This window comes from Rhinoraja longicauda, chromosome 1, assembly GCF_053455715.1.
Source record: "Rhinoraja longicauda isolate Sanriku21f chromosome 1, sRhiLon1.1, whole genome shotgun sequence".
In the NCBI taxonomy this organism is placed as follows: Eukaryota; Metazoa; Chordata; class Chondrichthyes; order Rajiformes; family Arhynchobatidae; genus Rhinoraja; species Rhinoraja longicauda.
The window spans coordinates 96153317-96165758 of record NC_135953.1 but is presented as its reverse complement, the minus strand read 5'-3'; the positions used below and the strand labels follow the sequence as shown (position 1 = coordinate 96165758).

Below are 12442 nucleotides of genomic sequence, written 5' to 3'. Positions count from 1 at the left end.
TGAATACTTTATTGTCACATGTGGCAAGTCACAGTGATATTATTTGTTTTGCATACCCAAGGTATTGCCACATAAAGGGTGCTGATCAAGTTATAAAATATCCCGTGCCAGGCCCTCCCTTGTTCCCCCCTCCCTTGGCGGTTCTCCCATGCCGGGCCCTCCTCTCTTCCCCCCCCCATGGTGGTTTCCCCACGTCGGGTCCTTGGGTGTCCTCGAACTAACCCCCCCATTGGTACAAACAAGTCACAATGCAAGTATAGTTCCTCCATGGTGTACCCTGGGCAATGCTTTCCCGTGGAAGTTTGAAGTGTAGATGAAGTCGATGGCGGGGGCTGGCTGATTTGTATCTTGGACTGGGTTGCATCCACAACTGTTGGGCAGGGCTATTGCCAAACCAAATTGCGTCTGTCTCAGAATACTACTATCCTCCCCTACTTGGCTCTATCTGCATATCACCTATCGTCCCCTTCTCCTTTTTATGCTGGCTATTTTCCCTCTCCATTCTTGGTTCTGATGCAGAGTTTGAACCTGAGACATCGATAGTTTATTCCCCCCCCCCCCCCCCCCCCACCCCGCTTCAATGAGTGGCACTGTGACGCAGCGGTAGAGTTGGTGCCTTACAGCGCCAGAGACCTGGGACCATGCAGTATCTCTGAAATTCGAAAACTAAAACATGGTGCTCAAACTGCTGAGTTTTTCCAACAGATTATTTGCTGTTCTAGATTTCAACCTCTGCAAGCCTCTTCTTTCTCTTTTATCCTACCTGCTAAAGCTAGCTCGTGCCCACATGAATTCCTCTTAAGTGTTTTTTTACATCCCTTGTGCTCCAGATTCACTTCACAGCTGCCAACACCTGACATATGCATTCTCCTTTTTCCTGATCAGAGCCTCAATATCCTTCATCAACAAGGGTTCCCAGAACCTGCCAGCCTTGCCCTTCACTCCAATAGTATCATGCTGGCTATGAACACTCCCAATCTGACATTTACAATTCTTTGATTTAATCAAGTTTAATGTTAATCAAAATGAGATTGTCAGTCAAATTCTGAATAATACTTATCCTACAAGATGCATTTGATAGCTTGGGTAAATATGTAAGAAAACCTTCACATGCTATTGTGCTCAACTGCTTCTGTTTATCTGCATGTTTCATGAGTTGAGGTCATGTTTTTTTAAAGAAATAATGTTCATAAAGTAAATGTTTTAATATCACACTTGCATAATCTGAACAGAAACAAAACTTTATCATTGAGTATTATCTTTTGCTTTTGATGGTAAAATCTATAATATTATTGATTGTATATAGTGTATTAACTTTCATTGGTTTGTTAAGTATTGTAATAATAACTATTGGATGGCAACCAAAGCCACATGTGTAAATATACCATAAAACTAACTAAGATTTGTATATTTTACTAAGTGATTAGTTTTCATTGTTTGTTTGCTCTAATTTGTAATTGTTTGGGTCAAATAAAGTAAGATTTTGGGCATCTCTTATTTGCCATGGTGTTTGAAATGAGTTTAGTTGTTTTTACAGTTAACTCATGAAAAGATGTAGCAAGAGAAGAAGAGATGGGCTCGATGGATTGGAAGAATGTACTTTTTTTTAAATGGCACCCACGCCAGACTGTTTAGACCAATGGTTATTAAGGGTTATTAGTGTACCCTACTATAAAACCAAGCCACCTAATCAAACTGGGTCAACTAAGTTTCAACAGTGTTCCTAATCACCAAATGTAAAGGCAGATGTTCTTTCCACGATTACAACAGAATGTGGACAATTATTTTGACAATTAAACGAACAATCTATGCTTTATATGAGACAGGCATCGTGAAATGGATTGTCTAAATTGCAAATAGAAATATATCTGAGTGTACCTCTCACTCAGCATTGACCTTGATAAATTGCTACACAACTAACATTTCATGGTCTTTTAACATACTGCTGTATTTTTCTCTTCACCTGGACAAAAATGCTTAATGAAAACAAGGTTTATAGAAATTGCACAGCGAAAGCTTGCTTACACTCATCACTTCAAGTAAGAGCTTTCACACTTCATCCTGATGAACAAAATATTGCGCTGACAATACAATTTATAGAAGTTTCCATTGACCATTACAAGAAATGTCTGTTTTGGAAGATTATTTGATAAATTGTATAAATCAATGGGAAGATTTTATTTACTGCTACTTTTAAGGACACTGCAATCGTATACAATGTTTTGCTGTGAAATTTCTTAGCAAATCTTTTTTTGGAAGAGATCTGATAATGATTTGAAGGATTTGGGAGAGCAATCAAGTATATACGCTCTCAACAGGTGTGGAACAACAATTGGCTACTTGTGATAAAATAACAAATTTACCTTTTTGTTAGAATGTACAGAAGCCATGGGGTTATTTCATTGCAACCTGCACTTGGTATGATTAGTCAGAAAGTTCATCATAGAGTCATAAAGTGATACAGTGTGGAAACAGGTCCTTTGGGCCAACTTGCCCACACCCAGCCAACATGTCCCAACTACACTAGTCCCACTTGCCCGCCATTTGGTCCATATCCCTCCAAACCTGTCCAATCGTGTATCCTCTTCAGAAAACGCATCTTTGTGTTGTACCTAAAACACCATACTTTTGAACTGGAATATAAGAGTCTGTCAGTTATGCATTAGAGTCCCTATTAATGTAGATAAACTATTAAGGAACATTTATTTAAGGTGAAGTTACTTTGTTTTATTTTTTTTTCTCTTTCATCTTCTGCTTCTGTTTTGATATTTCATGTTTGGCATGAAACTTATTTTCTCTATTCTGGTTCAAATCTACATCAATTTAGAAATACAATTAAAGTTAATTCCATCCCTAGTAAATCTATCAAATTCATTGCTGTAAATTCTATCTCGAGATGGCCCAGCATGTTTTAGTTGACAACCATGAAAGATCTCTGAAGATAGAAGCAAAATGCTGGAGTAACTCAGTGGATCCGGCAGCATTTCTGGAGAAAAGGAATAGGTGACATTTCGGGTCAAAACCTTCTTCAGACTGAGTCAGGGGAGAGGAAAACTAGAGGTCTGAAAATGTTCAGTAAAAATCAGAGCCGACACCAGTGATCAAAGAAAGGTAGAACCCACAATGGCCCATTGTTGGCTGGGAAAGAGGTGATAACGAAGGAATATATGAATGTGAACAGTGGAACTGGCAGGATGACTAGGGTGGAGGAGGGGTAGAGAGAGAAGGAATGCAGAGGTCACTTGAAATTAGAGAAATCAATATTCATATTGCTGGGTTGTAAACTGCTCAAGTAAAATGTGAGGTGCTGATCCTCCAAGTTGCAAATGGCATCACACTGACAGTAGAGGAGGTGCAGGATAGAAGGGTCCATTTGGGAATGGGAGGGGGATTTAAAATGTTGGCAACCGGGAGATAGCATAAGTCAAGGCAGACTGAGCGTAGGTGTTCAGTGAAATGATCGCCCAGTCTGCGCTTGGTCCCATCAATATATAGTACTCACCGAGAACAGCGGATACAGTAGATGAGGTTGGAGGAGGTACAAGTGAACCTCTGTCTCATCTGAAAGGACTGTCTGGGTCCCTGGATGGAATTGAGGGAGGAGGTATAGGGACATTTCTTGCATCTCCTGCAGTTGCAGGGGAAAGTACCTGGGGAGGTAGTGGTTTTTGGTGGGAAGGGATGAGTTAACCACGGAGTTCTGGAGAGGAAACGGTCTCAGCGGAAGGCAGAAAGGTGTGAAGATGGGAAGATGTGACCAGTAGTGGGATCCTGTTGGAGATGGTGACAAATTTGACGGATTATGTGCTGTATGTGACCACTGATGGGATGAAAATTGAGGACTCTGTCCCTGTTGAGACAAGGAGAAGGAGGGGGAGCAAGAGCAGAACTATGTGATATGGAAGAGACACATGTGAGGGCCTCATCTATGATAGAAGAGGGGAATCCCTGTTCCCTAAAGAAGGAGGACATCTCGGATGTCCAGCAATGGATGTTCTGCTTCTGTGAATTTAGGGAGCTAGGAGATAAACTTAAAAGTAGGACCTCAAAGGTAATAATCTCTGGATTACTACCAGTGCCACGTGCTAGTCAGAATAGAAATAGGAGGATATTACAGATGAATACGTGGCTTGAAAAATGGTGCAAGGGGGAGGGATTCAAATTTCTAGGACATTGGAACCAGTTCTGGGGGAGGTGGGACCAGTACAAACAGGACGGTCTGCACCTGGGCTGGAATGGAACCAATGTCCTTGGGGGAGTGTTTGCTAGTGCTGTCGGGGAGGATTTAAACTAATATGGCAGGGGGATGGGAACAAGAGCAGAGAGACAGAGGGGTATAAAGTGAGGGTAGAAACAATAGGTAGCAAGGTGAAAAGTAAAAGTGGCAGGCAGACAAATCCAGGGCAAAAATCAAAAAGGACCACTTTGCAACATAATTATATAAGGGACAAGAGTGTTATAAAAACAAGCCTGAAGGCTTTGTGTCTCAATGCAAGGAGTATTCGGAATAAGGTGGATGAATTAAATGTGGAGATAGTTATTAATGATTATGATATCGTTGGGATTACGGAGACATGGCTCCAGGGTGACCAAGGCTGAGAGCTAAACATCCAGGGATATTCTATATTCAGGCGGGATAGACAGAAAGGAAAAGGAGGTGGGGTAGCGTTGCTGGTTAGAGAGGAGATTAACGCAATGGAAAGGAAGGACATTAGCTCGGAGGATGTGGAATCGATGTGGGTAGAGCTGCGAAACACTAAGGGGCAGAAAACGCTAGTGGGAGTTGTGTACAGGCCACCTAACAGCAGTAGTGAGGTTGGGGATGGCATCAAGCAGGAAATTAGAAATGCATGCACCAAAGGTGCAGCAGTTATAATGGGTGACTTCAATCTACATATAGATTGGGTGAACCAAACTGGCAGGGGTGCTGAGGAAGAGGATTTCTTGGAATGTTTGCGAGATGGTTTTCTAAACCAACATGCCGAGGAACCAACGAGAGAGCAGGCCATTCTAGACTGGGTATTGAGTAATGAGGAAGGGTTAGTTAGCAGTCTTGTTGTGCGAGGCCCCTTGGGCAAGAGTGATCATAATATGGTGGAGTTCTTCATTAGGATGGAGAGTGACAAAGTCAATACAGAAACAAGTGTTCTGAACTTAAAGAAAGGTAACTTTGAGGGTATGAGGCGTGAATTGTCCAAGATAGACTGGCAATTGATGCTGAAAGGGTTGACGGTGGACATGCAATGGAAGGCATTTAAAGGTCGCATGGATGAACTACAACAAGTGTTCATCCCAGTTTGGCAAAAGAACAAACCAGGAAAGGTAGTGCATCCGTGGCTAACAAGGGAAATCAAGGATAGTATTAAAACAAAAGATGAAGCATACAGATTAGCCTGAAAAAGTAGCATACCAGAGGACTGGGAGAAATTCAGAGTCCAGCAGAGGAGGACAAAGGGCTTAATTAGGAAAGGGAAAATAGATTATGAGGGAAAACTGGCAAGGAACATAAAAACTGACTGCAAAAGCTTTTATAGATATGTGAAGAGAAAAAGATTAGTTAAGACAAATGTAGGTCCCTTGCAGTCGGAAACAGGTGAATTGATCATAGGGAACAAGGAGATGGCAGACCAATTGAACAAATACTTTGGTTCTGTCTTCACTAAGGAAGACATAAACCGTCTGCCGGAAATAGCGGGGGACTGGGGGTCTAATGAGATGGAGGAACTGAGGGAAATCCAGGTTAGTCGGGAAGTGGTGTTAGGTAAATTAAATGGATTAAAGGCAGATAAAGCCCCAGGGCCAGATAGGCTGCATCCCAGAGTGCTTAAGGAAGTAGCCTCAGAAATAGTGGATGCATTAGTGATAATTTTTCAAAACTCCTTAGATTCTGGAGTAGTTCCTGAGGACTGGAGGGTAGCTAATGTAACCCCACTTTTTAAAAAGGGAGGGAGAGAGAAAACGGGGAATTATAGACCAGTTAGCCTAACATCGGTAGTGGGGAAAATGCTAGAGTCAGTTATTAAAGATGTGATAGCATCACATTTGGAAAGTGGTGAAATCATCGGACAACGTCAGCATGGATTTACAAAAGGCAAATCATGTCTGACGAATCTTATAGAAATTTTCGAGGATGTAACTAGTAGAGTGATTAAGGGAGAACCAGTCAATAGACAATAGGTGCAGGAGTAGGCCATTCAGCCCTTCGAGCCAGCACCGCCATTCAATGCGATCATGGCTGATCACTCTCAATCAGTACCCCGTTCCTGCCTTCTCCCCATACCCCCTCACTCCGCTATCCTTAAGAGCTCTATCCAGCTCTCTCTTGAAAGCATCCAACGAACTGGCCTCCACTGCCTTCTGAGGCAGAGAATTCCACACCTTCACCACTCTCTGACTGAAAAAGTTCTTCCTCATCTCCGTTCTAAATGGCCTACTCCTTATTCTTAAATTGTGGCCCCTTGTTCTGGACTCCCCCAACATTGGGAACATGTTTCCTGCCTCTAATGTGTCCAATCCCCTAATTATCTTATATGTTTCAATAAGATCCCCCCTCATCCTTCTAAATTCCAGTGTATACAAGCCTAATTGCTCCAGCCTTTCAACATACGACAGTCCCGCCATTCCGGGAATTAACCTAGTGAACCTACGCTGCACGCCCTCAATAGCAAGAATATCCTTCCTCAAATTTGGAGACCAAAACTGCACACAGTACTCCAGGTGCGGTCTTACCAGGGCCCGGTACAACAGTAGAAGGACCTCTTTGCTCCTATACTCAACTCCTCTTGTTATGAAGGCCAACATTCCATTGGCTTTCTTCACTGCCTGCTGTACCTGCATGCTTCCTTTCATTGACTGATGCACTAGGACACCCAAATCTCGTTGAACATCCCCTCTTCCTAACTTGACACCATTCAGATAATAATCTGCCTTTCTATTCTTACTTCCAAAGTGAATAACCTCACACTTATCTACATTAAACTGTATCTGCCATGTATCCGCCCACTCACACAACCTGTCCAAGTCACCCTGCAGCCTTATTGCATCTTCCTCACAATTCACACTACCCCCCAGCTCAGTATCATCTGTAAATTTGCTAATGGTACTTTTAATCCCTTCATCTAAGTCATTAATGTATATCGTAAATAGCTGGGGTCCCAGCACCGAACCTTGCGGTACCCCACTGGTCACTGCCTGCCATTCCGAAAGGGACCCATTTATCCCCACTCTTTGCTTTCTGTCTGTCAACCAATTTTCTATCCATGTCAGTACCCTACCCCCAATACCATGTGCTCTAATTTTGCCCACTAATCTCCTATGTGGGACCTAGTCGAAGGCTTTCTGAAAGTCGAGGTACACCACATCCACTGACTCTCCCCTGTCAATTTTCCTAGTTACATCCTCAAAAAATTCCAGTAGATTTGTCAAGCATGATTTCCCCTTCGTAAATCCATGCTGACTCGGAATGATCCTGTTACTGCTATCCAAATGCTCAGCAATTTCGTCTTTTATAATTGACTCCAGCATCTTCCCCACCACTGATGTCAGACTAACTGGTCTATAATTACCCGTTTTCTCTCTCCCTCCTTTCTTAAAAAGTGGGATAACATTTGCTATCCTCCAATCCACAGGAACTGATCCTGAATCTATAGAACATTGAAAAATGATCTCCAATGCTTCCACTATTTCTAGAGCCACCTCCTTAAGTACCACTTCTTTGCTATGTTATACTTCCTCTCCTTAATTTTTATGCTGTCCTTGACTTCCCTTGTCAGCCACAGGTGTCTCTTACTCCCCTTAGAGTCTTTCCGCCTCTTTGGGATAAATTGATCCTGCAACCTCTGCATTATTCCCAGGAATACCTGCCATTGCTGTTCTACCGTCTTCCCTGCTAGGGCCTCCTTCCAGTCAATTTTGGCCAGCTCCTGCCTCATGCCGCTGTAATCCCCTTTGCTATACTGTAATACTGACACTTCCGATTTTCCCTTCTGCCTTTCCATTTGCAGAGTAAAACTTATCATGTTGTGATCACTGCCTCCTAATGGCTCTTTTACCTCTAGTCCCCTTATCAGATCAGGATCATTACACAACACTAAATCCAGAATTGCCTTCTCCCTGGTAGGCTCCAGTACAAGCTGTTCTAAGAATCCATCTCAAAGGCACGCTACAAACTCTCTTTCCTGGGGTCCATTTCCAACCTGATTTTCCCAGTCTACCTGCATGTTGAAATCTCCCATAACCACCGTAGCATTACATTTGTGACACGCCAATTTTATCTCCTGATTCAACTCGATGTGTTATATCTGGACTTTCAGAAGGCCTTCGACAAGGTCCCACATAGGAGATTGGTGTACAAACTTAAAGCACACGGTATTGAGGGTTCAGTGTTAAGGTGGATAGAAAATTGGTTGGCGGACAGGAAGAGTAGGAATAAACGGGTCCTTTTCGGAATGGCAGGCAGTGACTAGTGGGGTACCGCAAGGCTCAGTGCTGGGACCCCAGTTATTTACAGTGTATATTAATGATTTGGACGAGGGAATTGAATGCAACATCTCTAAGTTTGCGGATGACACGAAGCTGGGTGGCAGTGTTAGCTGCGAGGAGGATGCTAGGAGGCTGCAGAGTGACTTGGATAGATTAGGCGAGTGGGCAAATGCATGGCAGATGCAATATAATGTGGATAAATGTGAGGTTATCCACTTTGGCGGCAAGAACAGGAAAGCAGAGTATTACCTGAATGGTGAATGATTAGGAGAAGGGGAGATGCAACGTGACCTGGGTGTCATGGAGCACCAGTCATTGAAAGCAAGCGTACAGGTGCAGCAGGCAGTGAAGAAAGCGAATGGTATGTTGGCATTCATAGCAAGAGGATTTGAGTTTAGGAGCAGGGAGGTTCTACTGCAGTTGTACAGGGCCTTGGTGAGACCGCACCTGGAGTATTGTGTGCAGTTTTGGTCTCCTAATCTGAGGAAAGACGTTCTTGCCTTAGAGGGAGTACAGAGAAGGTTCACTAGATTGATCCCTGGGATGGCGGGACTTTCATATGAAGAAAGACTGGATTCCAGGCTTGTACTCGCTGGAATTTAGGGGATCTTATAGAAACATATAAAATTCTTAAGGGGTTGGAGAGGCTAGATGAGGGAAGATTGTTCCCGATGTTGGGGGAGTCCAGAACCAGGGGTCACAGCTTAAGGATAAGGGGGAAGTCTTTTAGGACCGAGATGAGAAAACATTTCTTCACACAGAGAGTGGTGAGTCTGTGGAATTCTCTGCCACAGAAGGTAGTTGAGGCCAGTTCATTGGCTATATTTAAGAGGGAGTTAGATGTGGTCCTTTTTGCTAAAGGGATCAGAGGGTATGGAGAGAAGGCAGGTACAGGTTACTGAGCTGGATGATCATATTGAATGGCGGTGCAGGCTCGAAGGGCCGAATGGCCTACTCCTGCACCTATTTTCTATGTTTCTATGTTTCTCCCGGTCTGAAGAAGGGTTTCGACCTGAAACATCACCTATTCCTTTTCTCCAGAGATGCTGCCTGACCCGTTGAGTTACTCCTTCAGTTTGTTTCTATCTTCGATGTAAACTAGCATCTGCAGTTCCTTCCTACACATGATAGATCACCATCTTTGATGGCATCTACTCACAATATATTATACTAATGTATGTTTGGACTCAATACTTTGCCAGATCTCCCTTATTTGAGAATACTTTTGACAATTTTGATTTTATTGTCATGGTGATGTTTTCCATCACACATGACAGTTTCATATTTGACAAGTTAGCATAAATTGTTCTGAATATGGTGGATAAAGCCGGGTTATAACATTCATGAGTGTTTATTTCATGGATTAACAGGTGAACAGGAAAATTAAAGAACATCAAATTTTCATAAAGCTATCTCAAATTTTAATTGCTGTAGAATTCTAGGGCAACATACCTATAACCATTTCTGTATTATTTGGCTTAAAATTATAATGCATGAGTTTATTATCATTTATCATTCAAGCATAGTAAAGAATATGTTAGCAGGTAGATAATACTTCCTGGCCTATTATTTGCATTTAGAAACTTCACTCCTTCCTCGCACAGTACCTATACCTCTCCTCATTATGCTTCTGCACTATAAACTCCTCACTTGAAAACAAACTCTACCTTCTTCCAAACTGAGGAAGGGGTCAGAATGGCTTAACATATGCTGCAGTGCATGTGCTTATGGAACTATTGAGAAATGGGTTTAATGGAAAGAAACATGACTGCCTTGACTGCTTTCTTTTTTGAAATTTATTTCTTGTTCAATTTCTGCCATCTATCTATATGTTTCATATAGATTCACTTAATCTGTTATTCACTAAACAGATTTGTGAAATGCATACTTACGTAGTATTTTAAGTAAGCACTGCTTGCAAAATTTTGTGAATGTGCAGGATACTTACGAACTGTTTATTGTGGAAGTGATATCTAATTGCTTGCATTAAGTTGAAAAACAATGTTAAATATTAAATTTCGACGAAAGCCTCCACATAATACAATTATGTTCCTGTATTATTCACTAGGGATGAGCATTTGAAAAAAATCTTTGAAAAAATGTCAATTCATAAAGGCCAAGCAGCTGAACAATAGAGTTTATATGTAGAATATAAATAGAATATACTTAAATATCTTCTTTCGTGACTTCAGGACAATCTACCTGAAATATGACAAACTCTCAAAATATCACCAAAAAATGTGATAAATCACTTCAATCCCAACAGTCAGAACTGGTATCAAGTATGGATACAGCCCCAACAGGTGGCTTATGTTTGTCTTCTATATCAACATATTGGTTGAATGTGTAAGGTATGATTAGTAAATTTCCTGATGACACTAAAATAGGTGTTATCGTAGACAGTAAATATGATTATCAAAAATTACTACAGAATCTTGATCATTTGGATCAGTGGGCTGAGAAATAGCAAATGAGTTTGAATTCAGATATGTGTGAGGTGTTGCAGTTTTGAGGTCAAGCCAGGGCGGGACCTTCACTTTGAAAGTTAGGACCTCGGAGAGTGTATTGGAATAGAGGGATCTAGGCGTGCAAGCATATAGTTCCCTGAAAATGGTGTTATGGGTAGTTCGGATGGTGAAGAGAGCTTTGGGCATACTGGTCTTCAGTCAGGAAATTGAATGTAGAAGTTGGAACGTTATGTTACAGCCGTACAAGACGTTAGTGAGGCGGCACTTAGATTATTGAGTTCAATTTTGGTTATCCTGTTATAGGAAAGTTGCCATTAAGGTGGAAAGAGTGCAGAAAAGATTTACAAGGATGTTGCCAGGACTAGAAAGCATGAGCTATACAGGGAGGTTGGGCAACCTAAGAGTTCCTTGGAGCACAAGAGACTGAGGAGTGATCTTATACAAGTGCATAAAATCATAAGTGGAATAGATAGTGAGAAGTTTGAGGTGAGGAGGGAAAGATGTCTTAGGAACCCGAGGGGCAATTTTTTTCACACAGAGGGTGGTGGGTATCTGGATCAAGCTGCAAGAGAACATCGTTGAGGTAGTTACAACAACAAATCAAAAAGATATCTGGACAGATACATAGACAGGAAAGGTTGAAAGGGGTATGGATTAAACACAGGCAAATGGGAATAGATTAGATATGGTGCCTTGGTTGGCATGAATGAGGTGGGATGTTGTATGACTTGTTATAGCCACTTAAAGACCGAATGTATCCTCAGATTGATTTCCTCAAATCCACTGTACTTAAGGAAACTGAAAAGTGTACTTGGCATGAGGAAAACCTTGGCATGTGTTTACAAATGATAAAACCGTAGTCATAGCATCTAGATTGATTCCAGGAACAATAAGAAATTGAAGGTATTTATTTCACAAAATGCTGGAGTAACTCAGCAGGTTAGGCAGCATCTCAGGAGAGAAGGAATGGCTGCATCTTTTTAAATTCATAAAGATTAAAAATGTATTAATATTATTTCCAGTTTCTTGACATTTATCTAATTGAGTCTTAGTTTTAGTTTATTGCTATATTTACGCCACAGCTATCAAATTTAAAAAGAACAAGACCGGAAAATTAATGGGTTTATGAATAACCAGATTTTTAAACAATTATGATGAACAAAAAATGCTCATCCCTACATTGCTTATTATAAAGTGACACTTTGCAGCAGTTTTAATTACAGGAATTGAAGGTTCCTGATATTTCCTTGCAAACAGTGTAATACCACAATACATTGGAATTGTTTTACTTTCTTGCACCATGACTGTTCTTTTTTTAATTCCCACATGACAGCAAGGTGGGAGTGAAATACCCCCCATTCCCCGGGAGAGGTTGTCACGTCACAGGGTAACTTTCCAGGATCAGATGGTCCCAAGTCGTCAGGAGGTAAAGCTTAATAAGCAAGTACTTGTGGTGCTGGACTTCTGTCATAGTTCTAAAGGAATCTTGAGAC

The 12442-nt window shown here is 41.6% G+C and overlaps 1 protein-coding gene across 32 annotated transcripts in view; it reads left to right on the top strand.

The window, feature by feature from the left end:
• The window catches only part of LOC144595313 (ankyrin-2-like), a 447988-nt gene that overhangs the window by 72935 nt on the left and 362611 nt on the right, over positions 1 to 12442 (top strand). For 30 of the 32 annotated variants that reach the window (XM_078402942.1, XM_078402935.1, XM_078402881.1 and 27 more), the window contains one exon: positions 12283 to 12375. The exons of the other annotated variants lie outside the window; for them this stretch is intronic. In XM_078402942.1, the coding sequence (XP_078259068.1) occupies positions 12283 to 12375 (93 nt within the window). The remainder of the gene's footprint in view (positions 1 to 12282; positions 12376 to 12442) is intronic. 32 annotated transcript variants of the gene reach the window in all.